The following is a 24,724-nucleotide window of genomic DNA, read 5'->3' on the forward strand; positions in this document are numbered from 1 at the left end:
GGTAAATTAGTTGTCACATCAGCTCCATTCTGCTGTGCACATGTCTTTCCATTACTAATTTATTGTACTTTATTAATTCAGTGCAACTACATAAAGAAGACGTGATATGTGTAGAAGCTTTTATGGAGTTTCATAGTGCCCAGTGCCATCTTGAGTGGCTAATGAAAATTTAGCTCTTGAATGCGATGGCGCCGAGCTAAAACATGCTTTGTAAACAACCTTCCTTCTTGATAATGAAAATTATATTCAGCTCTTTCTGGCTAATGCAGCCATCTGCTGGCAACTCCTGAAGGAGATCAAGAGCCTTGCAAGATCTCGCAAGAAATTATTTAAAAGCGGTGAATATTCTCAAGACGTCATCAATGCATTAGACTTCATTCTAAATGTAGGACTGGATTTGTCAATTCCAGAGTTGCTTTTTCTAAGTCTAAATATTCACTCTGCTTTGAACATACTGTACAGGACACACTAATGGTTAGTCTTTTACTGGAATCTTGGATTACTGTTGTTAATTCAACATAATGATTGTTGGCTGTACAGTTATTGTTGTGTCTCTCTGGCTTGGAATCGATGGCAGAATGATTTAAGAGGCTGTGATGGGGAGCTCCATAGATCCATCCATGTGTGCACATTTCCCCTGATGCTATGATTATTAATTCTGGAAAATAAATCTTGGTACTGAGTTGCAGACATCTCTGTAGCTTCTGTTTATATCTGATAATTGCAGCATGTTCCTTGATTATAATATTGCATAATATACATACTTAAGACAATAAAAGCAAGTGTGACAATGATCTCATGAGATTTCACTGAAATCACCTCAATTGTCTCGTCACCTGTGACCATTAACTAATTCATTTGTGCATCAGTGCTGACTGTAATTTCTCTTTCTCTCTCAGGGTGGAGGTCACAGGATTCCAGCTCACTGCAACAATTTGAGGATTAACAACACACCTGGAAGCGAAGGACAGAGCTTATGTTCACCATAATGGCACCTGTCGGCGTGGCCAAACTGTGGGCTCGGCTCTTTCTGCTGTTTCTTTGCTCGACACTGCGTGCTAGAATGCTTCTGTTTGCTGCAGCCACCATACAGGGGTACATTGGAGACAGGGACATGATATGCCCATCTGTATGCAGGTGCGATGAGGACTTTATCTACTGTAATGATCGTGGTCTGAGCTCCATCCCATCACTGCCTCCTTCTGCGTCCGTCCTCTACCTTCAGAACAATCACATAAACAACCCGGGTTTGCCCACTTCCTTGGAACACCATCTTGCTGTCCGTGTGGTCTACCTCTATGACAATGAACTGGATGAATTCCCCCTGCATTTGCCACCATCTGTCCGTGAACTGCATTTGCAGGATAACAACATACGCACTATTCCACGTAGTGCGCTGGCTCGGATGCCCTTGCTAGAGAAGCTCCACTTGGATGACAACTCTATTTCCACTGTCAGTATTGAGGACCAGGCCTTCGCTGACAACCCACGGTTGCGCCTCCTTTTCCTTTCACGCAATCACTTGTCTAGTATCCCCTCAGGACTGCCTGCCTCCCTGGAAGAACTCCGTTTGGATGACAACCGAATCTCCACTATCCCGACGCATGCATTCCGAGGCCTCGCCTCACTTAGATGTCTTGTCCTGGATGGGAACCTTTTGGCAAACCAGCGCATTGCTGATGACACATTCTCCCGCCTGTCCAACTTGACTGAGTTGTCCCTAGTCCGTAACTCCCTCCAAACCCCACCTGTTAACCTGCCCAGCGCCCATTTGCAGCGCCTGTCTCTACAAGACAATGCCTTGACTCATATGCCACGTGGTTCCTTGGATGGCATGCGAAGGCTGCAGAGGCTGGACCTGTCAGGAAACAACCTGACCACCCTGCCGAAGGGATTGTTCAAAGACCTGGACAGCCTCGGTCAGCTGCTGGTGCGAGGTAATCCTTGGCACTGCGGCTGCAATCTACGCTGGCTGTATGACTGGCTGCATGCTCGTGGTAACTCCATTACCGTGAGAGGTCTCACCTGCCATGGGCCTGACAGGGTGCGAGACATTGCTTTGACAGACCTCACCAGCGAGATGGAGGAATGTGAGGTGGTGAGAACGGCGGGGACCAGAGACAGAGTGGGTGGAGGTGGGGTTGACAGCTCTACCACTCAAACCCCTCCACAGGGCTCTCTCTTCACACTCCGCTCAAAGCGACCTGGCTTGGGGCTTCCTGACTCTGGTTTAGACTATACTCTCAGCAGCAGCGGTGTGGGGAAGAGCCTGGCCCTCAACGTGAAGCCCCTCTCTCACAACAGCGTCCGTGTTACCTGGAGTGTGGCCCAGCCCAGCTCCTCCTTCAGGCTAAGCTGGCTTCGACTGGGTACTGGGAACGCCATGGGATCAATCACAGAGACTCTGGTCCGGGGTGACCGTCGAGAGTACCTGCTTACCTCCCTGCAACCCCGCTCCAGCTACATCATCTGCATGGTACCCCTCCCTGCCAGTTCAGAAAGCAAAGGGGCAATTTCTGGAGATGCTGACTCCGATGAAGCTCTGGTGTGTGCAAAAGCTGAAACGTCAGACCTTAGCCCGTTGGAGGAGGAGGAGGATGAAGACTCACAGCAGATGACAGTGCTGCCCCTGGCAGGGATTATTGGTGGGGCTACCGCCATTGTATCTTTGGCTCTTATTTTTGGCGTTTTCTGTTGGTATGGACATAGGACTGGGCATTTGTGCCCCCGTGACCACTACACTCGCAGCAGCTCCCGAAAAAGCAAGACCTATGATGATTACATTGAGTCAGGCACCAAGAAGGACAATACCATTTTGGAGATCCGCGGTCCGGGGTTCCAGATGACGCCTATGGCAGCTTGCCAGCCAATGCAGCCTAAGCCCCTACGAGAGGATTACATCATTCACACCATATTCCCCTCCAATGGCACTGGCCTGTACAAAGGTGCTAACCACGTTTCTAATGCGGGCACCAACCGCGGTTATAGAGAAGGAGGAATCCCAGATATAGACTACTGTTACACATGATGTATGTACCAGATCCTGTTCACAGTGTTATTGGTAAACTGTATAGATGCACAATTTCCCTTCGCATGGACACTTCTGAAGCACCCCTCTGTGCCTTCTTCTTCTGGTCTCCCATTCCAAATTACCTGCTGTTCACTGCACTGAAAGTACTGTATGTGATTAAGTGGAACTGAAACCGTATGGGAACAGTTCACTGCAGGAACCAGCAGCCAGTGCCCCAGGTGTAAATGCACAGCTGACTGTTTCTTCACCATCTTAGTAATGGCCTGTGTATGTTTTCTTTTCTGCTCTTTCCCTGTGACATGTAAGCAAAGAATGTAAACGCTGTGGAAAGGTCAAATTTAGCGTGGATGCTGGTGGAGTTTCTCTTTCACATGCAGGCGCCACAGCAGTCAATTCAAAATGGATTAAGAAATAATGAGAAACTGACATTTTTGGTACTCTTTCCCGCTCACCAGTCATACACAGTGTGTAGTCTCATCAACTCATTGTTCCAAATGCCTCAACTACATTGATGTGCCCTACCAGCTATCCAAGGAAAGGGCTTTGTAAAGCTGTGAATTGTTCTATTTCAAACGACCCAATAACCACGTGTCTTAAAGTAGGCTTGTTATTACCTTACAGTAGTTGGCAGGGTGAAGATCTTATCAGGGCTGGTTGGCCTTGGTTATACCTCTCGAGATCATTCACCCGAGATCAGTATTGTAGTGTTGCATCAGATCAGATGCAGCACAAGCATGTAGATAATTTACTTAGATACCGACTGGGCTGTGTTTGAAAAATGCTTTGCTATTTTTATCAGTGGTTTGTTTAGTAATCAAATCCTGCACAGCTCTCTTTATTTATTTATTTTGTTCCTTATGTGATGTTTTTTGTCTCTGCTAAAATTGCTTTTTTTATTTTCAGCCTCATGTTTGTCATTACTGATGAAACGCAGCTTTGATGAAGGATTTGTTACATCCAAGCAACAAAATAGGAAAAGTGAAGAAAATATCCTGATGGCCGTCTCCGGGTTCATGTTTGTGAGTGAATTCTTGAGTGAGACTGTTTCAAACATGCAACCTGAAAAGTAGACCCCACCCAAAGACGAGCATGTTAGTCCACTGAGAAAGTAGAGACCGACCTCAGTCCCTCTTCTCCCAGTTATTGCCTGCGTGCTTAACCTGTGAATTCAGTTTCCTCCACATTCTTAAAGGCGTTCAAGGAGAATCCAGACTGGACCTAATACTAATGTGGAACCACCTGTGTGAGGCAGACTCTTAGTTAGTGAACCTTGAAATGAGGGCGAGAACTGTGAGTGGAACCGAGGAGACTCAAACCGCAACACTGTTGACCTGCACTGTGGAGCAGCAGCCAAGCTGTGGGTGGGTGGATGGACTGGTTGGGAGGGGGGTTTGAGGGTGGGGTGACTCCTCAGTGAGGTGAGTTCATTGATGTTTGTTTTAGCAATGGTAAAAGGCCTCCGCTCGTTCCACCTCTTTTATTACTGAGCAGCACTAAAAATGTAAATGTATTAGCACTTAGCAGGGAACAGGGATAAATGTAATGGCAGGCACAGGGAGACAGAGGGTAAAGAAACATCTCCAGGCACTGAGAAAGATACAGAATTGATGGCTCCGGCACGCTGGAGTTCACCCATGCATAAATCTGTTTGTCATACTCAGCTTCTCCCCTTGGGTTTAATATTGTCCATCAGTTGTTTACCACTGTGTTGCTTCCAAAGGGGAAACCTTTTGTGCTTCCTTGACTGTTCTGTCCGCAAGAGTTTTACACTGGTGTCAGACAATATGTCAGTGGAATGTATATTTTATCTTGCACCCGAAATCACTGGCTTAAACAAACAACATCTTACTGGCCTGGCTAATTCTGTTTTTGGGGAATGTTGATATAGTGTAATTACTATTTTACAGTTGGTCTATTCAAGACACGTACTTCCTCATCATTTGTATAAATAAAACCATGGCCACAGCCACATGAATATTTTTTCTGGTGAAATTATAGAACGTAATGGTGCCATAACTTTGCGTAAAAAAAAAATTATGTGAACCTGAGATATGTGTGGAATTTGCTTTATAAATTCATCTTCAGAGGGGATCAATAAAAAGTTTTATAATCTTGTTATTACTGCAACCTGTCATTTCACCTCATGCCTGAGGAGAATATAAAGATAAAATTCTATCCCAAGAAACCAGCTTTCAAGCAAAAATTAGACCTGTATTGTTTTCATTTGACACAGTTCCTGAGTAGCACTGGGATAAAACCATGCCGACTACAGCCTGAAGCTAGACGCCTGAAACGAGCTGCGATAGAGCTTGGAAGTCAAAAAAGCTGATGCCCTCAGTGACTTTGTGTTGACATGCAGCCTGGGACTCCACAAGGTTGAATAAGCCCAAGTTAATCAAAATACTTAAGATGAAATAGAGTTATCAGCCACTTCTGACACAGCCACTTGCTAATTTAGTGGAAGACAAAGCTGTTTCATTCTCAATGCACGTGAGTACAGATCAGTGAATGAAAGACAGAGTGATGGCGACTTTTAGGAGCAGCTTACAGTAACACCAGGCTTAAAAAGCAGCATTTCACTGCATTTTAAGTCTGTGTCACCTCTAACCACATCCAGCATCACTGAAGGGTGTGGTTGGGTGTGGTCAGAAGCATACCCTGTTGCATCTGCAACCCCAGCCAACACTTATGTCACAGTTATGTCAAAACCCTGGAGTGCGTCTCTACATCACTACAGAAAGGCGAGACGGTAAAGATCCCAGTGTGTTGGACGTAGTGGCATCTAGCAGCGAGAAGCTTAGAAATCCATCGGCAGCCTGTGTGTACCCGCAGTCCTGTTGTGTTTGGCTGTGTCAGAGGAAAGCTTATTCCTGACGTCTGTGGTCTGGCATCTAGCAGTGAGGTTGCAGATTGCAACTAACTTAACACCTCTTGCCTCATCCTCCCCTACAGTGTGTGTGTGAAGATTCTCATTCATCCAGGTCATGGTTATCCAAGGAGGGTTGAATCAAGGGCAAGTGCACTTGGTTGTAAAAACTTGAAACGTTTCTGCCAATAGATCCCCCTAAATCTAACACACTGGACCTTTAAGCCACTGGTCAGCAAAAACAGGACTTTCTTGCAGGTGTCAGGTCACTCTTCAAGGTAACGTGTCTCTGCAAATTTAAGTTTATCATTGTAGGCACTGGAATGAGAAAAAATAGATTCACTCACTAATGTGTTGTGAGAGTGGTCCTGTCCCAGTTTATTCTCTGCTGTTGTGCATGACAAAAAGTGAAATTTGTCAGTTACATCACAGCAAACTATAGACACGGGAGCAACGCCTCACATTTAACTCCTTTGCTCGTAAACAGTGGAGACTGATTGAGTAGAAATTTCGAATCCATTGGCAGCCTTCATGTACCCACAGTCCTGTTGAGTTTGGCTGTCAGAGGAAAGCTTATTCCACATGTCTGTGGTCTGAATTTTGGAATCACTGAGTGTTGGATAGAAAAGGCACTCGAGAACCACCAACTGTTGACTTGAGATACAAAACTCCAAAGGAAGTCAGCCTGCTTTTGTTACCCTACTGCCATTGTTTTGTTTCATTATCCTTCTTCTGTGCTGTTCTGTTCTTGAATGTCTCGCCGTTGCACATTTGACAGCCATAGAACTGAAATGTGCTGCCATTTTTTTGTTTTTCACTCTCTATGCCCATGGGAGTGTGGTTGGCCTGTGAGACATTTAATGACTACCACCATGGATCAGCAATGCAACTGCTGTTGCGAAGTAGTGAACGGTTTGTAACGGCAGCTGAATTCCCCATGCAGAGCAGCAGAAGTTGATTGGATTATCCCCTCCTGGAGCTGTGAGTCAACCCAACACAAGATAATTAATTTCAAGGGTGATAGAAATATACAGAGTTTATACATACTTCTGAGACTCTGAATGAAAAGCCAACAGGGAGCAAAGCATCTGAAAGCACCTCATCGCATCTTTACTTCTCTAGCAAGTCTATTGGCTTCAGACAGGTATGGTTGAGGCAAAACTTGCTTAAATGAAAAAGTGTGTGAATGCATTATAATCTGCAGGCATCACTTACTGTATGACCAATTTGGTCTGGGGGGAGCTCCACTGATTTTACACATCAAAGTCTATAAGTCTACATCAAAGTCTACTACTACATACTGTATGTGGAACAAAGCTGTATGAAGCCTTTTGTGCACCTGGAAATAAATTGCCTCAAGTGATGTCAGTTCAGTCAGCGTCAGTTAGGTCTGAAGACTTCAAGTTTGAAAATAAAAATCTGGGGAGGTGGACTCAGAGAGAAGTGAGTTTACAAGACCTCTGTGGTCTGCTTCTCATCTCCGCTTGAGCCTACCCACTAATAGTGTTATACACCTGAATCTCAAGTTGAATTGTGGGCAATGTAGGCACCAAGTTCTGACAGGAGTGCCAGAACATGTGGAATAAAAAAAGATGATATTTCTGATTTTGTTGCATCAGTTTTGATTCTGTTATTGAAACCTGACCAAGGATAATCATAGTTGACTCACTCAGAGAGACCAATTTATTGTGGATGCTCAAACTGTACATCCAAAAAGAAGAGGCTTCTGCAGAGCAATGTCACCTTGGAGATGAAGGCGCTTCCATCAGAAATCACCAGCATCACAGCCAACGACTACTGTGGAGAGGCGGAGTATGTAAACTGGGAATGCATCAAGAAAGATGTCTAAGAAAGATTGCACTTTGTCAAGTGCAGCCTTTGTCTGAAAGAAAGCCCACTCTGGCCTCGTGGTCACGAAGAAAGGCCTCACTGCCAGCAGTACATATGTCTCTGCTGGTCTTGGACAGCGCACTCCCGCTCTCAAGCACCTTTTGTGCTCACAGAGATGAAAGAGTGTCCCATTGTCACGGTCAGCCGGATCACAACTCAAATGACTGTGGCCTGAAGGTTGGGCAGTAACCTATTTCTTGCCTCACTCTCGGACGATTTAAGACCGCCCCCTGTAAATCTCATTGTGCAGTGAGAAAATAGGGGAAGGGAAATGAAATATGAGAAATACAATATTGGAAATGAGGGCAAAAGGGGGGATATTGCAGAGAAAGAGATCGGGGAGATGTTGTGGAGTCTCACAACAGATGGACTTGTTTGGGTTCTAACGCAGATGGTTTAATAATGTTTTCCAAGATTTCAACAGTTAAGGGTTGATAAGCTGATCATCTTGGATAAGGAATATAATACTGCTTGGATTGTGGAAGGAACGCTTTGTCTGAGCCCTCAAAATCTTGAGGAGATGACAATGGCAACTCTCACAACACAAAAGTAGAGACACAAACTGTTTTGGTGGCTCCCTGCAGGGTAAGCAACACAGTAATCCCAAAATCAGTATTTAGTTTTCCTTTTTGAGAAGTCACTACAGGGCAGCCCTGGACCTCAAAGAAGTAGCTGCAGCTCATTACTGAAGATCAGGTAAAGACCTTTTTCTGTCTCTTGTTGCTTCAGCTGTAATCACAAAATCTAATGGAAGAGCTCTGAGGCCTGCAGTAGAAATAGAGGAAACATTCCAAGGGCTCAAAAATACCATCTGTATCTCAGGAGGTGATCGTACAATCAGATACATGAGAGATACAAATACAAAGGCGGGGAACATTCAGTACTCTGCACTAACAGGAACCTGATTATGATGGAGCCAGATTGTGTTGCTGCACAGAGGGAAAGACCTGCCATGATGATGGCACTGGAAAGCCTGAAATGTTACCCTCTTGGACTGCCATTTCACTCTTGACAGTGACCATGCACCAATGGCCTTGGAACGTGCAAACAAAGACACAACTGCAGATTGGGAGCCAGACATAATCCCTGTCCCCGAGAGAGACGAAGCTGAGCTTGTTAGCTGGGGCTCACTGGTGTGACTGTGGCATGAAGTGGACCTCAAAGCTGTATATTGGAATAACTGTACTGGATATGCTCTTGAACCTGTCTTGGCTTCAACTGAGCTCTAATTACTAAATGTGACGTGTTGTTAAAAACAGTAAAACCACATAGTTGCCCAGCTAGAAGGCACCTAAATGACTTACTGTGTGTATTGTTCTCTTTTAGCCGATGACTTCACTCTAAATGATGCTTCAGCATTTATCAGTCAGGATTTTTTGCCTTCAGATGTTACAGATGTTACAGTAATACAATTCCAGCCTAATCCTGTTATTGTTGTCTGTTCAAAAGTCTCAGAAACAGTCGCTGTTCTGTATGTCGAGCTGTAACCTGTGGACACGCTGCATTGTTCCCTTGATTTGCTGCCACAATGCTTGCATTCTTTTCCTGATTAGTTAATGTAGGAGAGAGCTAATGGAGGCAGAATGTTTGTGTGTGGGTGTGAGAGATTGGATTGAAGCAGAGCATTACCAAAGAAAAAATTTGTTGCAGCACAAATCTACTGTAGGTACCCTGACATCTGTATGAAGTGTGCTATTTATTCTGAAGTGGTAGTAATCACCGTGATGTGGCTCAAATTACTGAGGTGCTGCTCCAGACTGGAATAAAATTACATTTTGTAAACCAATTTAGCCTAGCTGTTTTACAATTAGATCAGGGGGATATTACTGACACAGTTGTTCTGGATGGGCTCAGATAGTAAATACCTTCTACAGGAGTCACTTAATAAAACTAATACCATTAAGAAAAAGCTGATGCGCGCGCTGACTGAATTTGTGCAACTCTGTGTGGACAGGTGGAGGTGGTCTGTGTGTGTGTGTGTGTGTGTGTGTGTGTGTGTGTCCATGCTCAAACAGTCAGGACAGAATAAGAAATAATAGAAAGCACAAATGAACCATGCTGCTGGCATCTGTTTCCAGAAAACTTTGCTCGTCAGTGTTATCATCACATCTTCCCCCTGCCAAACCAGCATGAGTGTAATTTCAGTTTTCAGTGAGACAAAGGTTCTCAAACAGGATTATCTGTTTTTGTTCAAACTTAAACAAAAGGCTCGCCTCCTTGGCTGAGACTCATTTTGTCGTTTTTGTCTAATCATATTTAATTTGTGTGTTTTTGTAAATGAATGCCTCTGAATGATCACACTCTACTTTTGTTGGATACTGAAGGGAAAAATAAATATTTTTTAGAAAGGATGTCTTGTTACTATGTGATTAAATCTGAGATGTGGGTCAGACGGAAAAGTTAATTTCTGTGTCCTTAACAAGATGGTTTGTTTTCTTGAAAACACAGTTTTTATTTTAAAAGGGCTACTTGAAATGCAGTGCTCAAAGTTTAGCACTGATAAAATTCAACATGTATAAATGACTCCTCAAGCTGTTCCTGTTTGCTCCACAACCATCTTCCAACAATTATTGGTTTGTCAGTTTGCGGCCATGCTGGCGGCGTGGCTCCAGGGACGCGAATGTTGGTCTGTCGGTTGGTCCACCACCTTCGTCTCGACATTTATGTCCCTCTCAGGGTGATTTACAGTCACTTTCCTCTGGCATTTCATTTAGCGCCGACATACCAATCGCTCAGCTGTACTTTGTGTTTGATGCTAATTAGCAACTGTTAACATGCTAAGAAACTAAACTAAGCTGGTTAACATGACTGACATTGTACCTACATGCTTTGCACCAGAATGTTAGCATGGTACTTGTGAGCATGTTAGCATGCCAGTGTTAGCATTTAGCTCAAAGGAGCTCAACCACACAGAGCAGACTGCAGACACTTAGTGGTGGGTATATAATCCTTTTTATATTTACACAGTGACATATGGGAACCTGTTGTTTTGTATTGCTTTTGGATGTTTCCTGCTTCCTTTGCCATTGCAGAGATGAATTCCTGGAAAAAAAAAAAAACGCCTGGATGCTTCCAGAGGAACCATTGATTGGATTGACTTTCTCTCTCATCCACAGTTACACACCTGCCCAGGTGTTGACATCAGTCTTAGTCCCTTGACCCCTTCACCACCTCATCATACATTTAAATATAAGTATCCCCTTCTTGTACGCCTGCCTTGTCACATTCATAATGTGCTGTACACATTTTCATACACTACAATTAATATCACTCAAAATCCAACCAGGCCAATTCAAAATTAACAATAAAAGGAGTAGCTGCTGAAAACTTTTGGGAGTAGGTGTTTGTGAGACAGCAAAAAGAATGATTGCATGGTGATGGAGCTGCGTTGTGCTGTTTTTAAGCTTTTCACATCGGGTCCAGGAGGAAACAACAGCTCTCATCACTGACTGACCCTGCTGGATATATGAAAGAAGGCACCGCTTTCCGCAAGCCAAGTCCAAGTTCTTTACGGTCATCTGTTTGAATTATCAAATTCATCACAACTCTTGAGCTACTGGCCCACTTTTTAAAACCCCCGCTGACTTTCAACAGTTTTATCACAGAAACATCTCAGTGGATAAACTGTTATCAGGCCGTGAGTCAGAGAAGTTATGACAAATTCACAGTGACTACTCATCTTAATATCAAGAGTTACTCTCTCTCCACGACTGATCCAGCGGAGCGTTCACGTTTAATCATCTGAGACTTCAGTAGCACTCTGATATTGTCGACAAAGCTGTTCTGATCAAACACCTCGAAGATAGGTGGGACTGACACGTCGCTTTAATGGTTCATCTCCCCGCGCTCTGACTGAACACATCCATTACACTGATCCAATCATCGTCATCAACTGCTCTAAACTACTTAGTTTTGGCTCCCATCCTTTTATCCTTACACTTCCCATGAAGGAGCACAGGGTGTGGTGGACACACAGTCTAAACAAAAGAACGGGCTTTTAGCATAGCAGATGTCTTTGGTGTTTGCTAACTCTGCTTTGACATTGAAAGGTCAAGTGCAATTAAATCTCGGTTAAACTGGGTCTACCAGAGCCACTGGGTGAGGCGAGTCACAGATGGCTCACTAACTCTCAGACAGCTGCTGGACATTTCATCAGACCAGAGAGTTCATCGCCCACAGAGCCCTGCATTCCCCCCCTGTCCCATATGCAAAACAAATTTATCAGTGTAATAACCATGGATCAATAGGATCCATCACTGTTCTCCATCTTCACGCAGGAGAAACCGTTGTCGTGAGGGATCTGCTAAACTGGGCTCAAACCATTAGTCAGCAGTGTTTCAGAGGCAGAAACAGCCAGCAGTGGGCCAAGGAGGCTGATAGCAGGTCAGGATCCAATTTTACCAAGCACACAGGTTTCCAGAGAGTGAGTCAGTGCCCCATGAACATCAGCTAAATAAGACATCTCTGAAAATGTTGACCATCTGTTGGTCTCAGTGAAAAGTATAGATAGCTATACAAAACACTTAAAAGCCAGTTTTCAATGGAAATAGACATTAATCGTGTGTTTTTGTGATATAGAAATCAATCCAGGGAAGCAGTGATTGGCTTCTATACTAGCGTACTTGCAAGATGAGAGGCTCTCAATTTCAGTGCTCAGCTGGTAGATACAGAGATGCGAAGCACGATTCATCTGGCCTAATTAACTGACAGCGAATAGAAGTGTTCTTTTTGGTGAGTTTCAGCGCATCCCGTGTGCTTTCCAGGCATAAACATGTGCGTTCCTCTCCAGTGTGGAACACTGAAAATCCAGCAGCCAACGGTGCGTCTCAGTATCAGCTCCTGCCCATACGGCCCATCTGTTTATCACAGTAAATAATACATCAAACAATACATGGGAGATTCATGGTGTAATCATTTCCACAAAGACTGATTGTTGGTGACCAAACACTGGATTTATTTATGGCTTTGGTGGGGGCTTCACCACTTTGGTCAGATTGGATGAATTGCCATGAAAGTCTTTATAGACATTCATGGTCCCCAGAGGATGAATCTTTCTGGCTTTGGCGATCCCTTGACCTTTCATCTAGTGTATTTCATACAGTTTGGCTTTGAGTGAAGTGTCTGTTACTAACTATTGGAAGGATTTCCATAAAATTTTGTGGTGCTAATCCCCTGACTGTTCATCCAGTGCCATCATCAGGTCAAAATCTCAATTTGTTTATGACTGAACTGAGATGGTACAGCTGGTAAACATTACACCTGCTTAACATCACCTTATTATTATTGCATTTTGCAAGGATTTTAGCATGCTGATGTTAGCATTTAGCTCACAGCTTCACTGGTCTACAGCCTCAGTTGCTAGCATTGCTGCATTCTTCGTCTTGCTGTAATAGTCTCAGTGACTTTGTGACAGTGGTTAGAGATTCATTGATGATACAGCTCTTATTGTGTTTTATTCATGATCTATTCTGTTAGCAATCAATCACAGTCGGGATGCCGCCCGCTCTGTGACACCGTCCTCAAGGTTTCAACCATTTCTTGGTCCATCATGAGATCTTCATGGGAGCTTTATCTTGTACTCACTGAGGATCTCGCACTGGGGAGTGTCCTTTTAATTTACTGTCTCATAAAGCAGGGCCCTTTGAGATTTTAATGGTGATTGCAGGCCATCCAGAGGACCAATAACAGCTGAGTGCTGGGATGGGGAGGGTACCTTCATCCTCTGCACAGCTTCACTCCCTTTCAGCCAGAGCATTTATCCTTGTCTGCACGCTCTCTGTCTTCACAGGTGAAGCTCCACTGCAAACACCCGGCACTGCTTCGTCTGCTCCGGACTGCTATTGTGGTATCTTGATTTCACAGAAAGGACCGGGGCGAAATATCTCTTTTCTTTCACCTGCAGAGCCGGCATCTTCACTTTCAAGAAGTCTGGATAATTGAACGCTGGGTCAGTCTGGCTGTTATGCACTTTGGATTTTTAACACAACCATGCCGGGGCTTCCTCATAATTGGCTGGAGATGTGTGGGGGAATTTTTTTCAGCCTTAAACGGCAGGATGAACCAATAATAAAGCTGATAGGGGTTGAGTCCTAGGTGGAATATAGCACATTTTAACTGATTAATAGAAACTTTGGAGAATTCTCTGCTGAGAAAATGCGCTGCTCAGAGCAAAATACAGTATACAGCAGGCGCTCTGTCGAAGAAAGGATTCCTTAGAAATGCTTGTGTCTTTTCTCTGTCAACCAACCGTGTGTCTGTGTGTGTTTAGAAGCGAGTGAGTGGGAGAGAGTCTGGCAGTCAGACAAAAAGCACCTAATAACAACCATTCAGCTTTATTCTTTGTTATTAATTATTTTGTGTGAAAATGCAGCTCTATCTATTCGTTAATCCAAGTGAAAGACAAAGAAAGAATCTGCACCAATACATTTTACACGCCCAATACATGAATCACAGCCTGAGAAAGCATGTGTCATCTGTGCAGCAGTGAGGTTTTATGTTTTATCTCCCACTTTCCTCAGCAAGCTCAGTGACGAGGACAGTCTAAGTGCTCCAGACCTCTCAGGCTTTTATTGGATTACTGGCTCCAAAATTAAATAGAGGCATGTGCAAAGGTTGGAAAGCCAGGGGGGAGTCAGACGGGGCCGAGGTAATGTCACTGTGTTTCTGATCTTTATTGGGAGCGACACAGACAGAACGTCCCTCCCTCCACACAAGCACACACACGCACACACGTGCATTTCCCTGTATTGATTAGCTGGGAAAAAAAAGGGTTGAGGTCAGCAGGCATATGTCTGAATTTCTTTCTCTCTGTCTCTCACACTCCATTTATCTCTGTCTGATTCAATACTCTCCTTCCCCCATCAGGGGGCCATGCTTCATCCATATATCTGTGACTCGCCCCCCCACCCCCCACCCCCGCCGCCTGACCCACTCTCACACTCTGTGGTTTCTTTTTGTCCGTCTCTTTGCCCTTCACTTGACATACATAAATCAATCAGTCAATCCAATTTCATTCCGAGCAGAGCTTGATGGATTTGCTTCTGAGCCGCCGTCCTGATAAAGTAACAGCATCTAGAGTGTAATTACATTCCAAATTAGATGATGTGGTTATGACCATGGATTTGATTTTGCTTCATTTTCAGTTATCAGAAATAAAAGTACGAGAGGAACAACACAACACATACAAACAAATACAATCAGACAGAGAACATAACTCCAGCTCACTGTGAAATGGGGTAAACACAGCAGTTTTCATCCTGGAGGTTTGGCCCCCCCAGAGGGGCGCTAGATTGCTTCAGGTACCCGAGATGACTAAGAAGCAAGAGTAAAACAAATTTCTACTGTATAAATGCATTTTACATTTTATTTGTTCATATTTTTCTACTCAGATAGATGCTGATTATTATCACTCGTTCAAAATTCCTCACACAGTTTGCACCACAGGCCTTAATGTGAACACTAAAATGCCCTCAGCCCCTTCAAATACGTTCACTTTCAAAAATATTTGCATCCTCTGTTCTTAAAAATGTGCTCCTAAGAGACACAGAAGCTCCAGCCTTCAGAACATTCAAAAGGTTTTTACACTGGAGTCACACCAACAACACGTGATTCATATTTCATTTTGAGCTCTATCTATAGATGCAGAGGTGCTGCACTGCAAAAAGACTGCATGCTTGCTTTTTGATGTCAATATTTATCTTCCTACTAGGCAGATTTTATGTAGAGCATTTCACTTGTTCATGGTTTTTTGTCCTTAATTATCTTAAAAAGATATCACAATTTTTTACTAATATTTATTGCTGGTTTTGTATAAATTAATGCTTAAAACTAGAATTTCCAGAATTATAAGGCTGTTTGATGAACACTGACAAGTACAAAACTTGTTTGTCAGAGGCAGAATTTCTTTGTATCCAGACAGATGTGCTTGTTTTTATTCTCATGGCACTACTTGTAAGATAACTGTGGGTCTTTGAAACCACATATTCTCATTTTGAAAGTCTTGGTTAAATTCTCCTGTTCTGTTGGCAGATAATTTTTCTTATTTAAAATAATATTTTCCAGACTTTATTGGTTTTTTTTGTTTGTTTTTTTTTGACAGCTGACTCTTTGTAGTGTGAAAACCTTTGAATTTCATGACCATCTATGAAGAATGTGATGGGAAATGAAACAAATCCAGATTATGTACAGCGCACGGAGACTCTGAGTGTAGGACGGATGTGAGGAGAGTCGCATGATTGGTGTGAAAATCATCACTGAATGTGCAAGGCTTGTAATCGAGGTTCAATTTGTAAACATGACATGACATGATAGGTAGAAAATGATCTTCTCCAGTCCTAGAAGCTGTGACAAAGGTTGAGCCGTGTGGATTTAAGGATCCCTCCAATGTGGCAGACCTGAATCATCCACACACACTCTGACTAAGAAACTCATTAACTACATGAAGCTGTAGATTGTAGGTACCAGCTAGTGATTTGACTTCTTATCGTCTTCTTGTGCAGTATAGTGAATGCAACAAGTTTTAAAGGCATTACATGTGAAAATGCCATATCTCCAGTAAGGAACAACCACCCCCTCTGATTTAAGACCAGTCCCTTTACAGTAGCATCATGGAACCCATTCATTAAACAAGCCAGGCCTGAATTTTAACGCTTTTCCTCACAGATAGCGCTGATAGCTGATCAATAGTTGCCAGACTCAATCAATCATTGGCCCCCCTCACCCAACCCAACAACCTCTGCAGTCACTTCAGACCCAGCTGCCTCAGCTGCAGGGCTGATTTGTCCTCCAGCGTCTCTGTCATTTGTCTGTAGATTTCGCTTCCATCTGATAGCTGCAGTGCTTTTCAGATGCCCTTTCCACATCCTAACCCCCTGTCAGTGATTTATATGTGACACTGCTCGTCACTGAGGACACTACAAGTTCATGCTCATTTGCACAAAGTCATTTAGTCTTATATTCATTTTTAAAGACATTAAAACATTTGCCACTGGGGGTGAGATGATCCAGTGTGTAATGTCTTGTAACAAGGATGGATGAGATTGATTTGCACCTGCACCGATACAATAACTTTATTAATAGAATTAGAGCAAGCAAATTAACTTTCAAATGATAGTTTTGTTTTTACTGCCATGAAAAAGCAAAGAAGGATTTGACACTCAATGCTGCATTAAATAACATTTTATTTCATGCAGCATAATTTTATTCAGTCGATCTTATAAGATGTGCTTAACATCTCTTTGTCCTTCCTTTGCACTTCTTGGACTGTGGCTGTTTTCTCTTTTGCTTTTTCATTTCTTCATTTGACTCTCGTCACTCCCCTCTACAGGCAATTCCCATGTGCAGTGAACTGTGAAAGAAAAAATGTGTACCCTCATTCTCAAACGTATGCATGGCCACTTACACACACAATCATACATGCGCACTGTAAAGACAAAAAGCCATTGTTATGCATGGACTGGCAGCATCGTGGACACGTCGATGTCATTACCATGCATTTAAAAAATGCTTGTCATGGCTGGATTGAGAGCTATCATGGCTGCCATGTGCAAGCTGCTTAATCCCAACTTTTTAAAGCAGCAGCTCTGAATTATCTATCAGGGATGGCCAAGGCTTTTATGATAGCCATTTCCCACATTTACAGTCCCTTAGTATCTCTTTACATCCATTTATGTTTACGTTTATGACGTTTGGCAGACATTTTCCACCAGATTGACTCAAAATGTTGCTCATTAACAACACCCCATCAGATCAAATGATGACACACATTTGGCTGTGATCAAATCATCCCAGTGATTGAAGAAAAACTACAATACTCCATCTGTTCTTCTCTGTCTTCTACTACTTTTAGTCATGTCATTGCAGTAATTCTCAGGCTTATAACGATAGGCTCCTGTAATCATTGATCACCTGTTTAAAAGATCCACACATACACATAGAAGATCAATAATCTATATCTGATAACTGCATTTTGGGCTCTGTTCTGCTGATGAAAGGTTAATATCTTTATCTGCACAGACACTGCTGACTGGTGAATGACTGGACCCTGCATTCTGTGTACTTTTGATAATAGCCAATACTTAATTAGCTCTCAGTTTGTACACCATCTGCTGACTAAACACACTAACTGCAATCTAACACAAACCTGCCAAGTACAAGAAGCAAGCAAGAGCCGAGCAAAACAAGGAGCATTTTTTTGCAGCTATCTTGCTTGGAAAAAAAATTGTGACTGTGCTACTCTACATGAAAAATTGATGGCAGTTTTGTCACTTGGATGTCTCTCCTATATGCTTCAGTGTCACATCAAATAGGTATCACTTGCAACCTTGGATTAATACACAGAATTGTTACATATTGTGCATAGATGCTAGTTTGTAAGGTTACTTATCTGTACTGTGCATGTGTTTTGCTCTGGAAAATAAAAGGTTGTGATTTAATGAGAAATTGTAGAGCAATATATATATATATATATATATATATATATATATATATATATATATATATATATATATATATATACATATTTTGTGTCAAATTTAGAATTTCTATTTTAATTTCTAGAATTCACATGTAAAATAATAAAGAACAGTCTCCTCCAGTACAGTATGAAGAGGCACGCTTTTTCACACTCATGTAGGATATGCAGTTAACAAGAGAAGAAGAAGAAAACAAAATGGCGGTGTTGAGGATGATAAATAAACAGCTACTTGTCTACATTGTATATGTCGTTAAACCGTGCGCCGTGTCTAATAGAGTTATTTTTAATGGATGTCACTTCTGTATATTTATGCGAATTTCCTAATAGACAGACACTCCGCAACTTAAGAAAGGAATTTCCGGAATATTCACTCCTACACAGTAGATGGCAGAATGCAAATGTTGGTTTGTTACAAAAACACACGAAGAAGAGGCAGAAGCGGAAGAGACGTGGCACATAAACAGAGGAAGGAACCAGCTAGCAGTAGTCAAGTTTGCTGATGACAGCTCCTGGAGCCGCCTTGCATGTAAAATTTAAAGGGACGCTTAAATGACAGTCGTACAACATTACCTGAAACGAACGGGACTTGTTTAAAGTCTGTGTGACAGGTAACATGTAATTATTTGTCATTTTCTCTTGGAACTTCCTCAACTCCACAAGCTAGCTAGATTAGCTCGCTGACGTTACCTCACCTGATAACTTCCAGCTAATGTAGCAGCTAATGTTAGCTCTGAAAAGGTTAACCTGCCAAAAGGTGTTGTCACTGACAAGTCCTGTTACGTGGTATTGAAACGTGGTTTTAGAGCAGAAAAACCGGCGTATGACCTCCCGCAACGTGTACGATAACTTAAGTCAAGTTCGGTAGAACCACAACATTCAAGGTGCAGTCAGTTAACTTACAGAAGTATAAATCCCGTCAACAGACAATGCTCGTAGCATCTGGTGCTGGGTGCCATTGATGACCAGCTATTAATTAATGCTAACCCAGTACCCTGCCTCCCTTAAGCTGTTCAACGTTGCAGTCTGTTGGCCTCGTTTGAGACTCTCCCACCCACTACTTGTGACATGACAATAGGGTAACATTAATGAAGTGGACATGATGAACACGCAGGAAAGGCCCTTTGTAATTAATTTCACCAAGCTTGAAGAAAAACTTGAGTAAATGTCACTCAAGTGCAGTAAGCCTTAAAGTTCAGGAAAAACAATATACTATATCATGATGACCAAGATCCCTGGACATACTAATAGGAATGAGTAATGTGGCTAAAATCCTCTGTAATCTGTATAGCAACATTGCAGTATATCAGGAAGAGGTCAGTTCTTTGGAAAATCAATCGAGAAACTCTTAATGGATAAAATAGTGGGACAAGAATGTCTGTGTTTGGCTGAACCAGAACATTTAATACCTGACAACATTGGCCAACATGACTGAATACAGTCAAAGTTATTCGTAGAATAATATATCTTGGTATAAATGGTATGATACAAAGTCTGATGATGACAAATGTATATCATTTCATGGTAAATATTCTCATATCCTCAACCCATTACCAACATAGCAGTGAGCCATGTTATGTAACCTATATAATAGATGTTTAGATTCTTCTTGCCTATGTAATTAATTCCCTACTGCCATGGTGAATATGTAAGATTATCTTTAACATAACTGATGTGATAGAAGAGTTTCACACATCGTACAGCACTCTGAGGTTCACCCCCTTCTCAGGGCTTTTGATTCAGAATATAAGGAAAGTGAGGAAGCTCACTACACTCAAGAGTGCTCACAAGCAAAAATATGCCAACAGCCAGTGTGTTTGTGTGAAATTCAGCCTTTCAGGAAAAAGGAAAGTGACAACATCATGTCATTTTTTGCCCCTGTTGTGTTTTTGAGCAAATGAAGACACATTGTTTTTGATTTTAATTTCTGCTCATAATAAACAGGAGGATGGGCTGTAGTTTTCAGAAACCTGCATTTGTTTGCTTGTTCTCAACACAGCGTAGGCGGCTATGGGTCTCTGCAAGTGTCCGAAGAGAAAGGTGACCAATCTATTCTGCTTTGAGCATCGTGTAAATGTCTGCGAGCATTGCCTCGTCTCCAACCACAACAAGGTCAGTGGGTGAACAAGTATCACATGATTTGGGTTTGTGCACAATTTGTAACATCACATTAAAATTCTGTATTTCCACTTTCTGCCCTTCAGTGTATCGTGCAGTCATATCTGCAGTGGCTTCAGGACAGCGATTACAACCCCAACTGTACTCTGTGTAATCATCCACTGACCGCTCAAGACACTGTCAGACTGGTCTGCTATGGTAAGATTATCAAGTTTCTGTATTGTTTTTAACTCACCGCAATATACAGTACATCCACTGATGTTTAAAGATACAGTTCGACCAAATGACAAAAAAAAGACATTCTTCCACCAGTTGTATTTGGAAATCAAAAAAAAAATCAAAATGAATGTAATTCATTTGTTGTGCCCACGGCATTGAAAAAGGATGTCCCACCCCTGTTGCTGTGATGTGAAACTGTTGTTTCCCCTCCGCAGATGTGTTTCACTGGTCCTGCCTTAATAACTTGGCATCTCGGCTGCCCCTCCATACTGCTCCTGCAGGATACCAGTGTCCCACCTGTCAGGGTCCGGTGTTTCCCCCTTCCAACCTGGCCAGCCCAGTTGCTGATGTGTTGAAAGAACAGCTGTCATCTGTTAACTGGGCGAGAGCTGGTTTGGGGCTGCCGCTGGTAATGGCCTGTTATTGTTAAATCTCTTGTTTGGTGGTCTCACAACCATCAGACAGTCATTCAGAACTGAGCATTTTCTGGTTGGATTTAAAAAGCTAATTGTATGTTCTAAGATATTACTAAATGTCATCTTTGAATAACAGATTGAAGAGCCCATTGGGGTCCTTGAGGAGACTGCAGCAAATGATGTCACTGATTATACGGACTGGTCCACATTTGATGGTAAGCCTTAATGTTTACTTTTGATAACAGTGTGAGTATTTATCAGGGACTGTTTTGCTGCTGTTTATACAGTATTATTTAGTCAAGCTCCTTTTTTTCTGTCCACAGCACAAGAACAAAGTAACGTTTACCCCAGCCGCTCATACAACGCCAGCCTCAGCCCACCACCAAATTCTGTCTCACCTCCAGGACAGGAAGACCTTGCAGGTTCTCGTAAAAATGGGGATTCAAATATGCAGGAGCACTCTGTGGTCAACTTTACTACTGCCACTACCTGTGACACAATTACAATACACACAGGTAAAGCAGTGGAAACCCCTCTGAATCTACTGTCTGCTACTGTTTTTAAAGTACCTTGTCTTTCTTTATGCACCTTCAAATATTCCAAATAATGTTTAGGTCAGTTTTGTTCATGTACGGAACATTTAACATGCTGCGTTGCCATCTGCTGTACGTTGAAAGATTAACACAATAAATTATTGTTATTCTCCAGCATCGTCACCAAGAAAGATCTACGACACTCGGGACATTGGTCACAGCTCCGTCACACAGATTGACTTTGACGATGACAAATACCGGCGACGACCAACGTTAAGTTGGTTTGCTCAAATTCTCAAGTCAGTGTCACGATGTGCTGTGGAAATAGAACCATATTTTGTTGCTTTCTCACTTTGAATAAATCACTATACAAATGTCATTGTTTTGCTGATTTTTGACATTTTTTTGTCCCTTCAGAAATCGCACAGGTGGAAAGCGGACGTCTTTCTCCTGGAAACAGCGGGTCTTCATGCTTCTCCTGGTCGGAGTTCTTGGATTCTTTACGTTGATAATCATCATGGCTAAACTTGGACGGGCCTCTGCTGGCTCAGATCCAAATTTAGATCCTCTTCTTAACCCCAACATCCGTGTGGGGAAAAACTGATAACAAGCATTGATTCCTTCTTTTCCCTCTGTGTTACACAATGTAAGTCTGTGTAGACTGAGCTGAAACGGGACTGTCCACTTCATGGTTAGCCCAACAGAGGGAGCCGTGTACCCAACTTGAATGAAAAAGAGAGAGAGAGAGACACTGTGCCTCTTTAGAATGGAGGCAATGTCTGGCTCTGTTCATTTCAGACAGTAAGAACATGCCAGGTCGCTTCTCAGACTCTAAAATAAATTTGACAACATTCAAGAGCTTTCCTGTGACCCAAGCAAAACACCCGGCAAACTCCAAAGGTGACCAACGCCTGGTGCATATAGACAAAGGAAGCTAATGATGGAGAGGGGTAGTATTTATATTTACAGTTACAGCTAACATGTGTTAGTTATCTTTGGAAGTTGTTTTTTTAAGTTCAGTAGAAGCTAAATAAATACTGTCATTGTTGAAAGAGAGCATTTTCGCTGGCAGAAAAGTCAGAATGTATATAATCAGCAACAGAACGTTCAATAATGTCAGCACGTTTCTCATTTTATTCCACTTGCTGATTTGATTGGAGTGGCCTTTTGCATTTCTGCTTTAGGGATGGTGTTGCCAGAACTGGAATCAAATATACCCCACACATAATTAATACATAACTATTTAAGGGTGTCTGCATTACTTCTGAAATCGAGTGCATTGCTTTTAGAGTTGCCATACATACTGTATGTACATTTTCCTGGTGTTTTTTGACTGTCTATTAAATGGGAATACTACAGAATTTCAGTATTATAATGGTTTTTAAAGTCCATGAGTCATGACCATTATCTACTGCTGTACTCAGATAATATTGAGAAGAATTTTTGATATGTCAGTTGTGTTACGCACCTTCACTGAGAATAAATCTGTCTTAAAACATAAAACTATATATTACTGTTGCACATTTGAGTGTGATTGCTCAAACCAAAATGTTGTTATTCCATTGCCCCGTTTGCATGAAGCAGCTGCTGACTGTGAGCAGCACATTGATGGTTTCACAGACCAGTGATAATAATAAGATGCCACACAATAGATCCAGTGGCTCTCTCTGTACTACACTGTAAATTGTTGCACTACTTTTCTAAACAATATTTGCATTAAAGTGATGATATTTCTGAATAATTACTTAAAAACAACTGGATGGATGATGGCAAGTAGACACTTTTTTTTTCTCACTGTGGCAAGACACAAGTATGTGTCCATTAAAAAAACTTTCAAAGATAATGCAGTTTGTACCTTATTTCTAGAGGTGGCAGGTAAAAGCAAATGTTTCATTCCAATGAGTTAAGCTTAGACCGCCTCTGGATAACTACAGTGTGGTGCTGTGAATACAAACTCTGTACAGTCAGAAGTGTGTTTGTAGTCGAGCATATGACTCACGATCAGTCTCTGTTAACACGTCCTGACTAACAAACACAATGACTCACTTGTTGTCAACGTCTTGTTTGTACTTTGAAGGGGCAGTTCAAACTCCAGGGAAATGTGTTTTTCAGAAACAGATTGGGAAACGATGCAGTGGTGAAATTCAGAAAAAGAAAAGTGTATTTTTGGAATTTCCTTTGTGCATAGGGTCATTATCCCAGATGTAGCATGAGCAATGGACTCTAAATAACAAAACCTGGACATTAAATTCTCCCACCTTCAACTGAACATCATGTGCTTTTTACTTGGACTGTGAGAAACCTGCCTCTAAAACCCGATGAATGGACACACTGTGGTGCTCTGCCATGACACTACTCCACAAATATGTTGCACACTGCTCCCCCTGGTGGTGCATCCAGCTCCGCAGTAATGTCCTGTGGACGTCAGGGTGCTCAGTGATGGGACAGAGACCAGGGTCAGGTCTTTGGACAGGCACACATTGACTGACATTGATTTCATTGTTTGCCAGCTTGAACTTTCACTGGCTATATATTGCACTTTCTTATATAAGACAACTAGATCAGGAATTTGAGTGGCTTAAAATAGAGATTTTACTAATTATTCAAAGTTCGTCATCTTATATTGTCACATTCATTGCATTAGAAATGTTATCTTGTTGCATACAACGTGCATGAGTTAGCTAACACTCATCCGCTTTCTGGTGGATGAGTGTTAGATTTTCAGTTCAAACTTTACCACATTGGCCATTAGTTGTTTTTTTTTTATTATTATTTTGCTTTGTGTTTTCTGCCATTTTACAGTGTTTTTTGTGACATGTGGACAACTGACATTCAAAACCTCACAATTCAATGAATGAATTATCTCACTTTAAACACATACACATCGTAAATTTAAATTTAAATCCACAATGAAAAGCTTTTTTGCATTATGGAGTTTCTTACTATTTCGTAGTGGTGTATGGGTCTGTGCTGCTATACTGCATGTATGTATGTTCACATCTGACATATAAACTGAGCCTCCTTGAAAGTAAAGTTGTGAAAGGGAACCATTACTTCATGTGAAACAGAGTTGCAGTTAACAAACGCATGTACAGTAGAGGTCATATGTCCTTCCTTCAGTAAATAATTCCATCGGTGACGTCAGTGCGGCAGTTGTTTCATCATGGAGAGCGCTGCAGT

General features: G+C 42.2%; 2 protein-coding genes across 3 annotated transcripts; both read left to right on the forward strand.

Annotated features, from left to right (window-relative positions):
* Positions 1–976: 976 nt before the first annotated feature.
* flrt1a (fibronectin leucine rich transmembrane protein 1a) lies at positions 977–3,028 on the forward strand. Its single transcript, XM_041952878.1, has one exon. It carries the CDS (start codon positions 977–979, stop codon positions 3,026–3,028), a length of 2,052 nt encoding a protein of 683 aa, XP_041808812.1.
* Positions 3,029–18,718: 15,690 nt separating this feature from the next.
* zfpl1 (zinc finger protein-like 1) lies at positions 18,719–23,741 on the forward strand. Of its 2 annotated transcripts, none has more exons than XM_041952499.1 (8): positions 18,719–18,869; positions 20,263–20,370; positions 20,463–20,574; positions 20,811–21,004; positions 21,148–21,226; positions 21,335–21,526; positions 21,720–21,843; positions 21,962–23,741. In XM_041952499.1, exons 2-8 carry the CDS (start codon positions 20,269–20,271, stop codon positions 22,146–22,148), a joined length of 990 nt encoding a protein of 329 aa, XP_041808433.1. In that variant the 5' UTR covers positions 18,719–18,869; positions 20,263–20,268; the 3' UTR covers positions 22,149–23,741. The 2 variants fall into 2 exon arrangements, with proteins under 2 accessions (XP_041808433.1, XP_041808431.1); XM_041952497.1 differs by having other exon boundaries at positions 20,258–20,370; positions 21,962–23,740.
* The last annotated feature ends 983 nt before the right edge of the window (positions 23,742–24,724 follow it).

Source organism: Chelmon rostratus, chromosome 14 (assembly GCF_017976325.1).
Source record: "Chelmon rostratus isolate fCheRos1 chromosome 14, fCheRos1.pri, whole genome shotgun sequence".
Classification (NCBI taxonomy): Eukaryota; Metazoa; Chordata; class Actinopteri; order Chaetodontiformes; family Chaetodontidae; genus Chelmon; species Chelmon rostratus.